This window comes from Balaenoptera ricei, chromosome 12, assembly GCF_028023285.1.
Source record: "Balaenoptera ricei isolate mBalRic1 chromosome 12, mBalRic1.hap2, whole genome shotgun sequence".
In the NCBI taxonomy this organism is placed as follows: domain Eukaryota; kingdom Metazoa; phylum Chordata; class Mammalia; order Artiodactyla; family Balaenopteridae; genus Balaenoptera; species Balaenoptera ricei.
The window spans coordinates 50,623,999-50,641,853 of record NC_082650.1 but is presented as its reverse complement, the minus strand read 5'-3'; the positions used below and the strand labels follow the sequence as shown (position 1 = coordinate 50,641,853).

Here is a 17,855-nt window from a genome sequence, read left to right as displayed (position 1 = left end):
ATTTGTGTTAGCAGTCATCAGATGCCACTAGGCAAGAATGGTGAAAGCACCCTGCTCGCATGATGGAGTGAGGTCCTTCAGTAGCCATCGGAAGGACTCCCTTGTTCATTAAGCCCATGACCCAAATCTAACTGATATCCTAGCCATCTCCCATTAGCTGCAATAAAAGTAAAGCTGATAGGCAGTCATTTTTTAATTTTCCTAACTCTACTTGTACTTCTTTCTGCTGCCATAGTTGTAATAATGCTTGATTAGCCAGATGTAAGTGAACCGCGAGATTAAGGGCTCTACCACATTCTCCGCACTTCCCCCAAGTCTCTGCATCACTAGGATAGCAGCCACATCTGGACCCTGTGGTATTCAGCTGTCTCTGAGGAGACCAAGTACTGACGGAGTAGAAATGGGAGTTGAGCTGGAAAAGAGTTTCTCTGAGCAAAGCTCTGGGTAAGGAGAAGTGTGGCAACGCCTACCTCAGCAGCAAGGACAGTATAGCCATGCAGGCAACAATATGTCACATTTAGGGACCAGCTTTGGGGATGGGTGAAAAATATACTTTAAAAACAGACATGCCTAGTTGGTTCTGGGAAGAAGACGGCAGCAACATAGTTTTTTAAATCTGAGTCATCACATAAAACAGAGCAACTAGGGAGCACAACCAAATACACATGGGCAGCATTTACCTCAAACCGCGTAAGTTATCTACAAATCACAAAATATAAGCAGGTGGTGGAGGTAAACCGCCAACAGCCACAAGACCTGCGTGATGTCCGTGCTGTACGAGAGGAAGGAGTCAGGAGGGGACAGCAGGGCATCTGACAGACCTGAGACCAGGAGAGCCCCAGAGTAGCTAACAGGAGTGCACTGGAAATGACTGCTGGCTAATCTGAGCACAGCAGCTGAAACTGGGAGGGGTTTTACCCAGTTCAGTGCCAGGTGAGTGCAGGGGCTCTTGGTGGGTTCTGAAAAGAGCTGAGGCAGTCTGGGCCAGATTAACTCCTGAACCCGACGGACGGCCAAAGCTCCCTTCCAGGCCAGGAGAAAGTGATGACAGTGGAGTCAAAACTGGGCAGGAGGCATGAGGGAAAGGGAAACTCCAGATAGAAGAGGGGAAAGAGAAGAGGTAAAGGAAATCTCAGAAAGCAAGCTGACATGATTTTAAACAACAAAAGAGGGAGTTCTGTCAAGTTAGATTTTCCTGAACTACACTCCATTCTAAAGGTTCAGGAAAATTTAATTTTGCATAATGAGCAACAGAAAAGTATCGAGGTCCAAACCCATATAAAGTTATTGGGAGAATGAAAGAACACAGAGCAGAATAACATCCCTCCGATGAAAGCATGCCAGAAAGACAACTTGATAAAAGAGGTCAAAACTGAAGCATACTATTTCAAAATGAGCTTAAAATACAAAACTTTAAAATTCAAAAAGAAATGAAGAAAAAGATTCAAGAGAAAGTGTCAAATATTGGCAATAGGCAAGGAAGATTTAGCATGGATAGGAGGAGTCTTGATGAAGAAAAACAAAGCAAGGGAACAAAACAAATACTAAAAACAGTAATGCCAAATTTTTTTTTTCTGAAATATAACTACTTAAAACTACGTATTTGAATAGCACAACACATACCTGAGAATAGTGACCAAAAATGATACAGTATAGTATGTTAACTGGACTTTAAAGGAAAAAGATCCTTTAGACATCTAAAAAGAGAAAGTGACTTTTAAGGGAAAGAAAATTAGATTATTCTCAGGCTTTATGTCAGAGAAAAAACTTTATGTCAGAAAAAAAAAAAAAAATGGAGCGCAGATGGTCCCCAACTTACAATGGTTCAACTTAAAATTTTTGGGCTTTACGACGGGGCAAAAGCAATATGGGTTCAATGGAAACCATACTTCAGATTTTGAATTTTGATCTTTTCCTGGGCAGTGATATACAGTATGATACTCTCTTGTGATGCTGGCTCCCACTGGACAAAGATGGGAAAATTTGCACTTCAATAAGGATATTAATTACAGTAGGATGGAACTCATCAAATATGTTTAAATCCATGAGTTTATGATGATTTTTTAAAAATCTGGTCACCTTAGGATGATAAGGAACTATTTCATTATCTGGAAAACAGACACAGAATCAAGCATATGACTTTGAATCATATGAATTGTACCGTTGGGTAACCAAACAAGAGATGAGGAAAAAAATCTTTTTAAGAAAGTGTGACAGGGCTTCCCTGGTGGTGCAGTGGTTAAGAATCCACCTGCCAATGCAGGAGATATGGCTTTGAGTCCTGGTCCGGGAAGATACCACATGCTGCAGAGCAACTAAGCCCGTGCACCACAACTACTGAGCCTGCGTTCTAGAGCCCACGAGCCACAACTACTGAGCCCACATGCCACAACTACTGAAGCCCACGCGCCTGGAGCCCCTGCTCCGCAACAAGAGAAGCCACCGCAATGAGAAGCCCGCACACTGCAACGAAGAGTAGCCCCCACTTGCCGCAACTAGAGAAAGCCCGCGCACAGCCACAAAGACCCAACGCAGCCAAAAATAAATAAATAAAATAAATATATTTTTAAAGTGTGACAACTGATAAATGAAAAAAAAATAAGATAATTATCATCTGGCAATCCCCAGTGAATTAATGGATCTAGGCATTCATATCAATGACTGTGGGCATCAAAAAAGATAAACAGCTAGACACTGTGGCCCTCCTGATGACACAGCACTCCACCACCTGTGGTCTCGCCACAGCAATTGAAGCAAATTCTCACCAAGCCTCTGGATCCAATTGCTGGCTTGCAGGAAATATAAAGGACAGAGGAACATTTTTGAACTGCGTCATGAATATGCCATCAGCAAAACCCAGACAAGAGAAACTCTACAACCTGGTTTCTTCGACAAATTGTAAGGAAAAGATAGGAGGGAGAATCCGTAGATTAAAAGCCCAATCACACTTTTAAACTATAGTCTAGGGATGCACATTTGAATGAAAAAAAATATCTTTGTTTTTTTTTAAAAGTGCAAAGAAGTGATTACTGTAGAAGTCAGGTTGATGGCTACTTATGAGGGGAGGGAGGGGTTGTGATGGGGATGGAGCACATAGAAGGGGCTTCTGGGTTGGCTGCCAAAATTTCTGTTTCTTGACCCAGCTTGTGTTTACCTTCTAATAATCGTGTGTGTTTGTTTTGTGTGGTTTTCTGTTATTTGTCTTATTTTATAATAAAAAGGTGAAAAGCATTGATAGATTTGAAGCACAGTAGTTTTCCATGATAACTATTAGGTAAGCATTGTTAGTTGATTTTTTTTCCAGTATATATGTATGGCAGTGATGTTATGACATTTTAACCAAAAACTTTACTCTCACAAGCTTGTAATAGTCTCTAAGGCTCTTATGTATAACAGTGTAAACTAGAAAGTCACATGTTAAAAGCAACTGTACTTTTGTTTCAGTGTCTGCACAGTAGAATGGACATTGTAAAGATGAGGTCACATGGACTCATTTGAAGTATATCACTGTGGGGAGTGTTGATATATATATATATATATATATATATATACACACACACACACACACACACACACACACAGCCCTTCCCTCAGCGTTATGTTTAAAGAAAATATATGTATATATTAGTATATATAAGCATAACTTACATATAAATATGTCTGTGTACATAACATACATGTGTATGTGTATGTACATACATACACTTTTTTCATCTCGTTGATCTGATGAAAAATAAGTCTTCAAAAGATAGTTTTTTTGTCAATTGTACCTCAGTAAAGCTTAAAAAAAAAAAAAAGAAAAAAAAAAAAGAGTTTAGCAGCCTTAGACATTCACATGCATGGATTTCTTTGAGATATATTAAGGTCATTGTGTACTTTGATCTATAAATAACTTTTCTCTCTTGTTAATGTGGCTTAGGCTTAGGCATTAAATCCTAACTTCTGTGAGACTGCAGTGCCTTTCTGGCTGGCCTGTCACTGACATGGCTCCTGACACGTTGAAGGCAGAGGAGTGTTTGAGAAACCCACACAATGAGAGCTTTGCTGCCCTCACACGCCATAACCAAATGACATAGTCCTCTCCTATCAGAATCTACAAAGACCTCGTCTGCTGTAAGCAGCTGAAATTCCTTACTGCTGAGCCTTTGAAGGGCCTTATATACAGAGAAGGCTGCCTGCACCCCTGGTCTACAAGACTGTACATTTTAGGTTCCATCATCACCGATTATATTCTTCAGTTCCTTCTCATCACCCCTTTTGCTCCTTCTAATGGTGGGTTGTTTAGGGACTGGCATTACTGTCATATTTGCTTTAATGCATTTTAACCTGCTTATGAAATTTCTAACCTCTCTTCCAGTATCTCTGATGGAGGACGGTTCACAGTCATCCCATTGTAATAGCAGCTGTTCAAAGGATTTGGAATTTGTTTGGATTTGAAGGAATCAGATTTATACACTATTCTGTATCTCGCTCATTAGCTCTCAATGGCATAACAAGACTGAAAATTTAATTGCACTGTGGGGAAATCATGCATTAGGTTCATAGCATTTTGTGTGTACTATATAGACTTGCTGTTTTAGCAGGAATAAAAAGAAAATTAATTTTTTTTTTTACCTTGATGATGTTTAGAATGTCATCAGCAGCTAATAGCATGGTTTCATGTCCTAATACATGGATAAGTGTTTGCCCCTCAAGCCTGTTGCCTTTACTGTGATGTCATGTATGTCTACCCAAAGACACATGCAAGTGCCCTTGGTTGGGGGGTCAGGGCAATGCGTATGTGTGGAAGGCAGCAAATGTCCTTGCCCATATCTCCAACACTGAAACTGGCTTGACAGGGTATATGAAAGCAAATTACATAGGCGGAGCCTGCTTTCTAGAATCCCAGGATATAGGGACTTATTTTGCCTTTTGTTTCGTTTTATTAGAGGTGGTTTGAAGATTGACACATTCCTCTTGATTTCAGCCCATTTAGTGAGTTTGTTAATCTGAGTCATTGTTTTCTCACCTCTAAAGGGGGATTAGAATGCACCCCTCCTGCCTCACCCTTGTTTTTTGAGCTACTTGGATAGTTTTGCCCTGCTAGAAAGCACCTCAGCTTCCCCTCAGTGCCCCGTCCACCTTATGGTTATCTGAGGAAACGAACTTAAAAGCCAGACTTCTGTTGGAAATCATATACCTCCCTATCATCTAGACTCTAGATTCTAGAGTAATCCAAATCACACTGCTTTCAGGTTCTGAATTTAGAAATCCAAGGTAAAATCATCTTCCTTAAACAGACGCCATTCATTTATTCAGGGACTAATTATTGAACACTTACTATATGCCAAAGATTCTTCTGGGCATTGGGGGTAAAGAGGTAAGCAAGATAGAATTCACATCCTGGAAAGTATATAAACAGATAAATAAAAGATCAGATAGTGATAAGTGCTATGCAGGGACGTATTATATAAAGGCAATGAGTTTAGAAAGAGATACTCAGGATTTCTGAGAAAAAAATGGCAGGAAAGAGGTTCTAGAACAGTCTGTCCAATGGCACTTTCTGTGATGAAGGAAATGTTCTATACTGCACTGTTCAATGCAGTAGCCACTAGCCACATGTGGTCATCAGGAACTTGAAATGTGACTAGTGCTACTGAGGAACTAATTTTAAATTTTATTTAATTTTAATCAATTTAAATAAATATAAATTTAAATAGGCACATGTGGCTAATGGTTACCATATTGGACAAGCATGATTTGAGAGCTACATTTTGGACTTAGGTGTCTATACTTGTACACTGAATGGGAAGAATATGCAGCATTATCTTGACTTTTTAACATGAAGAAGCAAACACATTCTCACCGTATCATCTTGGTAGAATAGATTCGTGACTAGGCTTCAATGTATGAATACTTTGTTGGAAAGATACAAGCAACCTAATAAGGGAACTAACGAGAAGCAATGGATGGTCACAAAAAGATGTTAGAATGGCACCCACAAACTGAGGGCTAAAGGCTCTGAGCAGTATTAAAATCTAGAAAGACAGAAAATCATTGCAGGGACTTCCGTGATGGTCCAATGGTAAAGAATCCACCTTCCAATGCAGGGGACACGGGCTCGATTCCTGGTTGGGGAACTAAGATCCCACATGCTGCAGGGCAATTAATCCCGCGTGCCACAACTACTGAGCCTGTGCACTGCAAATTACAGAGCCCACATGCTCTGGAGCCTGTGTGCCGCAACTAGAGAGAAAACCCGCATGCCACAACAAGAGAGAAGCCTGCACACAACAACGAAGAGCCCACACACCACAACAAAAGATCCCATGTGCCACAACTAAGACCAGACGCAGCCATAAAAATTAAATATTTTTTTTAAAAAATGATTGCATGGCAATGTGTGCCATAGGCCCCTCTGCCAGTTAGGAAATAATAGCCCTTATTGCTTAAAAGAAATTACAAAGCCGGCAGAAAGGCAAATAGAATAATAAAGGGCTTGTGCTATTAAGACATTTGCTGAGGTTTTACCCCACTGAGACCGGAGCATCTGATCAACTTTGATCCTGCCCTAATGATTGTTTTCTCCCAGAAGGTAGAGGAAAGTAAAGAGAGGAATGACCTGATGCTGACCATCATCTGCAAATAAGGCTGTTGGTCAGGGTCTTCCATAAGGGCCTCTTCAGCTATAATATTCTTTTGATTCTGTCACTCAGTCATGAACCAACAGAACCATTTGGTGATGTGAAAACAGGACCTTGGGAAAACTTGGGAGTTTGTGGTAGCAACAGAAGGGATCACCAGGAAGGGAAATATATCCTGTGATTAGAACCATTACTAAATTTTCTGGAAAAGCCAAATGGTGTGCCAAAATGCTCATCATAGAAAAAGTATAAGATTTTAACATATTGGAAGAGTATCACATGTATAAAATTATTGAAATTATACAAGTATTATCTAGTTCTTCTATCACCAACCACAAATCGTCATATCATTACTAAATCCAGAAGACATTTCAGTCTGACCAATTAAATATTTTCTTGTCAAACCAACATATGCTTATTGGGTACTGAATACGTATAAGTCAGAAATACCCTCAATGGGAATTGAACTTTTAAAGGGACTCAAACTTTTGTTATGCATCCAAGTGTAAGATACCATTATTATAGGACATGACATAGTATAACCAAACGAATAATAACACATTTAAGAAAGAGCATAAAAGGGCACCAATAAGGATCTTCTTCAAAAACATGTAGTGTGTCTAATGAATTTCTGTCTAAAGTGTTTCTCTTCTGTGAATGGGAACTGCAGTTAAGGCTAAGTGTCATCAGTCCTTGGTGTTTGAGTACACTGAGCAGCCCATAAATGAACTAAAGAAGACTGCAACGTTCCTTGAGAGGAAATACAGAGACTTCCTTGAAGATGGGACTAGGTTTTGTAGATAAAAAGAAATGAGCCTGCAAATTTGTAATTATAATAATTCATCTCCAAAAAGACTACTAGCATTTGAATTAAGGGCAATAAGTCTTATCCCTTTGAGGACTGTGGGGAGAAGCTGAAAACAAAAATTCTGTTTATGGATAGGAGAGAAATGTCGAACTTTTTTTCCAGCATGAAAGTGCAATAATAAGCCATCTCTTTCTACTGGAATGAATAAAAGAAAGCAGTCTTACAATTTCCACATCATTTAGTGTTTAAACACTGGTCTTTTCATCCAGAAACAAATGCCATCTAAGCTAATAAAAAGACTATTACATGTAGTGTTGGAAGTGTTATTGGGGTTACCTCCATCTCTTTCCAGTGCCCCTCAGAGACAAGGTGCCCACCAGCAGCCCCTCGTGAGGGTCTTGGATGTTTTTATATTTCTTCCTTGCCTTGCATAAGCCAACGGGGAAATCAAGTGTGAGGACATTAGGAAATGTAATACTGCTACTCATGTCTTTATAGTTAAGTGTTAAATGATGCCTGCTCAGTGTAGGATTAGTGGTAGTATATCATTTAAGAAGAAAGTTTCTACTTAAAAATGTTCAGTGCTGTTGACTGACCACAAATAAGATTTTATTTAGCATTTTAGATTACAGTTTGGTCTCCTTAGACCAAAGACTCTCAAACTGTAGCGAGTAGCAAAATCAACACCACGGTGAGGTGGTGTTGAAGCCCTAAACCCACCTGCCACTCAGTCTGATACCATTTAAGGCTGATGTTGACATTTCACATTTAGAGTGTTTGTAATGGTTTTTCATTACTCCACGGGGCATTGAAGCAGTTTACTGAGAAGTAGGGTGAGGACTCCTGATTGATTTACTGATAAGAAACCCCAGGTAGTGGGTGGCAGTGGCTGGTCTGTGGCCCTGTTCATGGTTGTCCCAGCCCTGCTGCTGTCCCCCCTACAGCCTGCCCACCTGTGTATTCAGCTGAGCTGCTGAAGGACAAAACAATGACTTGATGACTTGGATTCTCCTTTTCTCCTTTTCTCAGTTGCATTAAGGTTTAGTTCCCAGATGGTATCTCTCTGGTGTGATGCCTGCCGGAAAGCTCTTGGGTTAATGCACACAGGGTTGCAGGCAAAGGTCTGGCTTCAAAGCACAGAAACCATTAGTCCCATTTTTAAATTGACTTTAAATGTCTCATCTGTGAAATGGAGGGTGTAGACACTAGACAGGTGTGGATGGTGGGGTTCAGGAGTTGCTGTGGCCGGCACTTTGATGACAATCTCTAAAACCACTAATGAAGCCTCCTTTTTAAGTGTTCAGGTTAAAATGGTTTGACCCTGAATATTAACAACCGTTAAAGAATTCTAGCATCTTGCTTTGAATTATGTACATGACTGAAGAGTTGCTATGATTTTGTGAGGGAAAATTGAGAAAAAGAGTTCATATATTAATCATCCCAACCATTTGTCATTATAACGTTACTTTTGTATTTTGAAGAAAAGCACTGCTGCCAAGCTGGAATTCAAATTGACTCAGCTCAGGATTCTTTCACCTGGGTCTTTTTTTTTTTTTTTTTTAAACTTCGAGTAAATCACTAACCTTTGGTTTTTATTTATTTAAATAAGGGTGTAGTCTAAGATCATGTGAAATTATTAGAGTGCTTTGGAAAAATGAGAGTATTTCATAAGCCATTTACCAAATTTGAGTTTAAATATATTACCCCAAGGTCAAAACAATTGAGGTTGACTTCCAGAAAGAATATTCCACCTTTAGTTGTATTTTATTTCACAACGATTTTAAGCAGAGTCTCCAGCCAAGGCAGGATGTGTTAGTTTTCTAAAGGCAAAGTACAGGGAGCTACCTTGACTGTTTTCTAGGAGAGTAAGAAAGACCTAAGTGTAATTGTAATGCATCCTATGAGGATGGAGGGTTTTACCGGACACCTCTTGTCTCCCATTGTGTGTCGCTCACTGCACCTTCCTAGTGTCCCACAAAATGTTGACGTTGCAAGTACAGTCCTAGCTGGGTCTGAGGTTCAGTTCTGCTTCTGACTGCAGGGAATGCCCCCCCCCCAGCTCCAGGGGTCCCAGCTAACCAAACAGCCAGACGTCCAGGATGCCTTTCTGTTCCTCTGATATGATGTACATGAGCAAGACTGAGGTCCCAGCCCAGCAGAATAGATTCTCCAGATCTTTTCTCTTTGTGGTCTTGGCACCCTGATGTGGAGAACCAACCCCTATTGCTCCACAGGGCCAGCCCTGGGCTAAGTGGTGGAGGGTGCTGTTGTTGTACCCCCAGTCCCTCACAAGGGGTAGCGTACCATCCTCGCCTACCCACGGCCTGCCTCTTCTTGACCTTCCACACACACGCACTCTGCAGCACACCTGACTTGGTGGTTGATTCATCCCTAGAGGGCCTGCCCCCTGCCAAGGAGGTAATCACTAGCAGGTGCTCACACTGCGATGAGTTAAGCGTGTGTCAGGCACCCAGCTGCATTTTGACGAGGCGTTTTTTGGAGACAGCACCTTCCCCAAGGGTGGATGGAAATTTCAGGCACTATGGCAGTCTAGGTGGGGTGGGAATGGAGGGATATTTTTGAATAGAGAGGTTCTTGGGTGCTTTTCAAATCACCCCAGAAAGGAAGGAAGCTGCCTATTACAGATTTACAGTCTCTCATCCAAAAAATCTGAAGCCAGATGTGTTTCAGAATTCAGAATTTTGGGGGTGTTAGCATATACCTTATAAGAACATCCCCAGTGTGATCTGAGGCTGATAAATAAACACATTAATATTCACCTGAAGCAGGCCGAGTATTGTATGTTGTACCACCAGATGAGTTTCAATTGGGTTAGGGTTTGCTGGCAAAGTAACGTTTGGTTATTACAGCTTTTAGGATTTCAGAATTGCAGCTAAGGAATTATGCACCGGTAATTGTTAACAATAGTACACTTTTATTGAGCACTAATAGTGTGCCAGGCACTATGCTAAGGGAACACTTTACAGATATAAACTCATTTACTCCTGCCATCAACCTATGAGGTAGGAATTATTAGTATCCCCTACTTCACTGATCCCTACTACTAAGTCCTACTTAAGAAAACTATTGAGTACATACCAAGTACCAAGGAAAGAGAGCGAAAAGTCTGTACAGCCCCTACCTCAGGTTACTTCAGTCATGTGAGGGAGGCAGATGGGCACACAGACATAGGTGTGCCCAGGGCTGCGGGAGTAGAGAGGGGTGCCCATCCAGCCTGCATGCCGGGGAAGGCTCCCTGGGCAAGTGCTGGTCCTGCTCTTTCAGGCAGAGGAGGAAGCCAACCGAGAGGGAACAGGGAGGTCACTACCACCACTTGTTATTACTAAGTTCACTCGTTCAAGGTCAGTGGCTCTCAAGTGCTTTTGAGGTCAAGGTCCCTATGGTCCTTTATTTTCTTTAATGTAGCTCTGTCCTCGCTTCTCTTCTATAGAACACCCATCTCAGCTTTCTCCCAAGACAACATCTATGAAGTTCAGCCTCCACAAGTAGACAGAAAATCTACAGAGATCTTCCAAGCCCACATCCAGGCCAGTCAAGGTATCATGCAGCCCCTGGGGAAAGAAGACACCTACATGTACCGAGAATACATCAGAAACCGCTACCTGTGAAGAGACAGCACGTCCCCAGGGTGGCCCAGAGGGGGACCAACAAAGTCCCATTTACTTATGCTCTAACTTGTTTGTCTCATCTTAAAAAGGTAATTTCCCATCAGTCCTTTACATCAGAAGGCTTTTACTCTTTTTGTAACTGGGGAATTACAAATCATTGGTAATAAAGAAATGACTGAATATTTTGCTGTCGTTGCCTTTATTTTAGAAATACTTCGCTTAGAAATGTGGTTAATCTAGTATCACACCATTACATTAAGATGTTAACAGGTATTTATTGAGGACCGGCTGTGTGCCAGGCCCTATGGTAGAGTCTGGGAATATCATAGTAAGCAAAACAGGCCAACATTTTCCTCCTGTGTGAAACGAAGGCAGAGTATTTTTCTTTGTAGTTAACATTTTTAAAAATTTATTCTGATGGTTATGTTAACTTTATGTCTTGATTTTAAAAATGTGTTATTTTGAAAGCCCTCGTTCTTAGGAAATAAACACTGAAATATTTATAGATAACGAGACAAGATGTCAACAAAATGCTCTCCAGTGGTTCAGGAAAAAAGAACACATGATAAAGCAAATGCAGCAAAATATTAATAAATGGTAAATCTGGAAAATAGTAAACAGAAGTTCTTTGAACTTCTGTGAATATAAAATTATATCAAAATAAAACATTAGGGCTTCCCTGGTGGCGCAGTGGTTGAGAATCCACCTGCCAATGCAGGGGACATGGGTTCGAGCCCTGGTCTGGGAAGATCCCACATGCCACGGAGCAACTAGGCCCGTGAGCCACAACTACTGAGCCTGCGCGTCTGGAGCCTGTGCCCCGCAACAAAAGAGGCCACGACAGTGAAAGGCCCGTGCACCGCGATGAAGAGTGGCCCCCGCTTGCTGCAACTAGAGAAAGCCCTCGCACAGAAACGAAGACCCAACACAGTCAAAAATAAATAAATAAATAAATAAATAAAAATTAAAAATAAATAAATAAAACTCAGGTTTTCAGTAATACAGGAATGAGTCTAAAATCATGTTCACAATAACCACCTAGTTTTACCTTTGTTGTAAGAACCACAGCTACTCCATTTTGACTTTCAAATGCATTCCCCTCCTCAGTGGCCAAAGTAGATGTGCGACGCACGTTCAATAGGCCACAAAACAGGCCATTGTGGTCAGTAAAGTTTAAGTTAAACCATGTGTAAACCAGAATGATTTCCCCATACCTCCACATGTGAAGATTTTTCCATAATTTCCCCTTTTGATTGCAGAACTTTCGATAGCCCAAAGTACATATCCCACAAAGCCAGGGTGAATGCTGCCTGCCTGCCCTAGGTCCAGATCATGTCCCTTTGTGTTAGACCTCCTTTATATTTGCCTAGTTATCCACGTTGGGGAAAAACTGATGAGATATCATGAACAAGCTCAGAGGTAGTTGATGCGGAATTAGAGGCTATACATTTCACCAATTATTGAATTGTTACACAAGCAGACTTAAAGCAAGCAGTGTTACACATCATGAGTAGTTATACTCTGTAATAACTAGATAATTTTCTTTTCCTCCTGAACATCAGGACAAAAGTGTGGCTAATGCAATAACTTTCATAAATCTAGACCTCAATTAGCAGAACTAGAATTTAACATCCACTGAAACATAATATTTTTCTCTCTAAAACTACCCTTATTTCCACCAAACACAATCAAATCAAGACTAATTTGCTTGCAAAATAAGTCTGGTCAATTGACCACATAGGCTCCTCCAAACTGGCTGTGGTGGAACTCCTCAGAAGGAGTCTCAGCCTGAATTCCCAAAAGGCTTCTCAAAGCCAGGAAAGCCATGCCAAAGGCCTGCCATCAGACTCCACTCAGTGGATTTCTCTCTTCTAGAGGTCCCCAAAATACCGAGATTCCTGCACATGCCAGGAGACAGTCTTTCCCATTCACCTGATTAGGCTGCTCAGAACTACGAGTCTCCAGTTTCTGGAGGGATCAGGCAGAGAGAGAAGAAATATGTTTCAATTCTACCCACAGGTGTAGTTTACCAAATTGCTGTAAGTCATAACTAACTTGAGGGGAATGGTTTCCCTATATCTAGAAAACAGGTCAATCCAGTAATATTCCAGACAAAACCCATAAAAATTATAACGATATTCACCAGTTCACTCAGTAACCAATCCTTTCATTAACTTTTTATGAAGCTGTCAGGTTTTCCATTAGGATTCTCTCATTTCTTAGCCAGTTCAGCGGTATGATCTGAAATTTATCAGAGACCTCTACTTGTCAATCTTATGAACTTTCTTGAAGATGAAGCGCTGTTTGCAAAAGCATCAGAGTACAACAATAACTATCTATAAACGACAAAAGACTTAAAAAGGCATGGTTAAACACCCGATTACAATGTAATTGATAAAGAAACTTTATTACAGTAACTAGAATTATAACTGATTGTAATCTTAACCCTGAAAAGCCTTAATCTCTGGCAAAAACCAAGAAGCAAGTAATTGTGAACTGTTTGTCATACCCACATTTCCTGATTGCAAAACTTATGCCTTAGTCTTCCTCGCCTAAGAAGGCAAAAGTAGATAAACTTAGACCCACCCAGCAATTAATGTTCCAATACTTTATCCTATTTGAAATGACCCAGATAGTCAATGAATTCTCTTCATTTAACTTAGTTTAGTTTTAAGTTACCCAAATCTGGAGAGACTATTTTAGACAGACATTCCCAAAACATGATTATTCCTATAGAGTTTACCTAAAGGCTCTTACCTCATTTACATTTGGTTTAAATTTCATCATATCAAGTTATTTTCCTTGCTGACAAATTCGCAACAGATACAAGGTCTTACTTGACCTCTAGTAAACCTAGGTACAACAACAATATTATATTTATTCATAACTCTAAAGACAAGTCTATATTAATGAAACCAACAAGCTTAAACTAGTTTCAATACCAGGTATCCATTCAATACTGAATATTTCCCAGATCACGTGCACCTGAAATTCATTATGGCTAGTTTCCTTTATATCTCTGAGAATTTAAATAAGTGCTTATTTTCTTTTAAGCCAAATAAATAGAGCTCATCCACAAACCAGTCTTGGCAATGCCATTTGGAAGCAGAGACACATCATATTTATAAGGTACACATGGACATATGTATATCTATATAGACAGATCTCACAGTTTTCCTTCTAGCATTTAAAATGGTCTCTTTTTTTTTTCCTCTTCACTCTCAGGGATCAGATGATTAAAGTTCCTGAGAGCCCAGATAGATCATTTACACCTCAAAGGCACAAGAAATATCAATTCCTTCTAGAAAGCTAACTTCCTCTAAGGGCATATGAAAAAACCAGTTTTAGAATGTCAAAAGAGTCCCATCTTGGACATTTTCAGGGATTTTTTTCCCCTAAGTAGCCAATTCAGTTTAAACAAATGACAGTAATAGACAATAATACGTATCATTCACTCACATTCACATGCCTCACTTTCAGAGGAACATGAATCAGCATTCAAGTTAACCTTCACCTTAGCTGTTAGCTCAGCCTCTGTGGCTTTTCTTAATATAAAAAGCAATAGCCAACCCACAGCTTGCAGCCACCAACTTATTGTCTAACCTTTTTCCCCACTGTAGTTGTTGCCAGAGCTGCTCCAGGTCTTTGCTCAAAACCCATCAACACCCCCTCCCCACCTTTAGCAGGAGTGTCCTTGTTCACAACCCTCTAACCCCTGCTTTAGCAAAACTGTCCTTACTCAAAACCTGCCAGCCCCCCTCCTCACCTTCAGCAGGAGTTAACATAAATCTTTAAGTTAAAGGGTCCAGAGATAAGGAAGCTACAAACAAAAAAACCCAGATGGAACCAGCTGAGACCAAGATAGCAATGAATCTGAACTCCAACAGACACTGAGTCTCATTATATGTTGATTTTACTACATTAGCGTATTAAATGACATCTACCAGAGACCATGACTGGACATTAAGGACCAATAAGGATAAAAAGGAGGTGGTACCCCACTCCTTCAGAAAGAGCCCTGCCCCCTCCCTGGTAGACTAATGCATATGCCTCCCCTTTATTAGCCTCACTCCTCCCTCCCTTTGTATTTACGCTTTAAAATTAAATAATTTTCGCCAGGTGGGTGAGAAGTTGATCTGTGAACTAACTTCTGCTTCTCCATTCTTTGGCCACTGAATAAAGCTTGTGCTGTGTGGATCTCAGCTTCAGATTTGTTATTCGCCTATTCGAACCCGAACAGAAAAAGAGCCCTCCCTTGCCAAGACAGAGAGCCTCAGCTGGGCTAGAGCTCAAGCAGGGTCCATACAACTTAAATCAGTAACAAATGTTGGTGCCCAACGTGGGGCCCATTCCATAGCGCTTACTCGCTGACTCAGGGCCAACAAAGCTGGCTAAATAACTGGGCAGTTGGCCCCAATTCACGACCTCTGGGCCAGTGAGGGCTCCTAAATTTAGCCTGAGATCAAAAAGCAGCCAAGGATCAAGTGGAGTGCTCCCCAGGTAAACACCCCCTCCCCCAGCACATCTATAAGCAAGGATGCTTGCTACCGATTGAGGTAGTGTCCAAGAGACACCCGACACAGGGGGCCCTGACCACACTTCGGCCGATAAAGCCAAGAGTGGTTGTAGGGATTAGCTGGCTAAGGGAAAGCATCTTGGCCATCTGGTTGGAGCCAGACCTCTGTCTAGAGGACTGGACTGGGTGGTTGGTTGTCTAAATTGAGCCAGTCCTCTGGTGAGGGGCGAGGTGACATTATACAACTGGTCACCTGGTTGTACCAGTTCCCAGTAAGGGGATTGCACTGGACATGAAGCCCTCCAGAGGGCATCATGCAGTAAGAATATCTCTTTGTTTTGTGTGTGTGACCTAAGCCCTAGTCTCTGTTTTTGATGCAAGTGAATCTTCAGTCTCTGTTCTATGTGGTTTTGTTTGTCCTAATGCTCTTGGCAATACTTGCTGCATCTGTGGGCACAGGCTGGGCACTTAAAGGCCACTAGGAGACTCACCACCAAAAAGACTCCCATGAAAGTATAAATTGGTCACAGACCAGGATACATGATTACTAGGCACTCTGCTGGCCAGAAGCAAATGTCCGTGTAAGTAGGCACACTGTAAAACACTCACAGCCCCAACCCCTGAGGTGTTCCCACCTCTAGGGTATAGTAAAAAATGCAAGAGCATGTCTTCTGTGTTGGTTCATCTTGCCCTAACTTGCCATCCCAAGGCAGGGTATATGTCTCTGTCAGGTAGGTCTCTCCACACTACCCTTCATCACAGATGCCTAGGGATCCCTCCTCTGAGACACAGACCCTTTAAAAATCCTTGTTTTTGCTAGATTTCAGGAAAATCACTTTGACTGGCTGAGGAAGGAAGAAGAGGACCCCCACATTGTCCAAAGTCCTTGGATCCTTGTAGCTGAGAGTGTAGAGAACTGGACACATGCCAAATGTGCATTCAGTCTCCCTACCCGATTACCCGTAACTGAGCAGGAACAAGCCCTTTTTGAACAAGCCTCCTTGACTGCTGGAGAGGCTCTCTGGGCAATTTATCTGATTAGAGAACCCTTATTTCCCACTCGCCCTTCACCCTATCTCTGGGGGCTGCTCGCTGAAAGCACTCACCCACATCAGGTATCTCCTCCAGCCCCACGGTGGGTCTGGGAACATCTAGTTGCTGACTTAAGAGGGGACTTTATAACTAAGGCCCTTTTAGACAGCGTCTCCCCTTTCAGCCCCTGTGAAGATTTGGTTCAGATTTCAGTTAGAGTGCCTAGACAGCTTGGTGTGGGCCAGACCTTGTGGGATCCGCATTGCCACCAACCCTAGGAAGAGACCACTGAGAAGTTGAAAACAGACTAAAAATAACGACTCCCCAGTATGGGTAACCAAGCCTCTATCCTGGCAAAATAGCCACTAGGGTGCATTCTCCGTAACTGGAAATTATTCAAGTACCACCCACTAACAAAGAGACAGCTTATTTTCTTTTGTAGCACCATATGGCCCCGACATAAATTGGCGGATAGAGAAAGCTGGCCAACTAACAGCTCTCTAAACTCTAAAATGGACCTCTATTGCCAGTGTTTAAAAAAATGGGATGATCAACACCTGTTTATGATAAAAAGTCTCCAGAAAGTGGGCTTAGAGGGAACCTACCTCAACATAATAAAGGCCATGTATGACAAAACTACAGCTAACATCATACTCAATGGTGAAATGCTGAAAGCATTTCACCTTAGATCAGGAACAAGACAAGGATGTCCACTCCTACCACTTCTACTCAACACAGCATTGGAAATCCTAGCTACAGCTATCAGAGAAGAAAAAGAAATAAAAGGAATCCAAGTTGGAAAAGAAGTAAAACTGTCACTGCTTGCAAATGACATGATACTACACATAGAAAATCCTAAAGATGCTACCGGAAAACTACTAGATCTCATCAATGAATTTGGTAAAGTTGCAGGATACAAAGTTAATACACAGAAACCTCTTGCATTCCTATACACTAACAACGAAAGATCAGAGAGATTAAGGAAACAATCCCATTTACCATCACATCAAAAATACCTAGGAATAAACCTACATAAGGAGGCAAAAAACCTGTACTCAGAAAATGATAAGATATTGATAAAGAAATCAAAGATGACACAAACAGATGGAGACATATACCATGTTCTTGGATTGGACGAATCAATATTGTGAAAATGACTATACTACCCAAAGCAATCTACAGATTCAATGCAATCCCTAACAATTACCAAGGGCATTTTTCACAGAATCAGAACAAAAAACTTTACA

At 41.2% G+C, this 17,855-nt stretch overlaps 1 protein-coding gene across 3 annotated transcripts in view; it reads left to right on the top strand.

The window, feature by feature from the left end:
* Positions 1–11,242, top strand: part of FIG4 (FIG4 phosphoinositide 5-phosphatase) — a 130,641-nt gene extending 119,399 nt beyond the window's left edge. The window contains exon 25 of one of the 3 annotated variants that reach the window (XR_009506187.1): positions 10,883–10,971. Coding sequence is in view for 1 of the 3 variants with exons in the window: in XM_059941420.1 (XP_059797403.1) it covers positions 10,883–11,060 (178 nt within the window). In the remaining 2 variants the exon portion in view is untranslated. Of the gene's footprint in view, positions 1–10,882 lie in introns of all 3 variants that reach the window. The other 2 variants (XR_009506186.1, XM_059941420.1) reach the window with 2 other exon arrangements.
* The last annotated feature ends 6,613 nt before the right edge of the window (positions 11,243–17,855 follow it).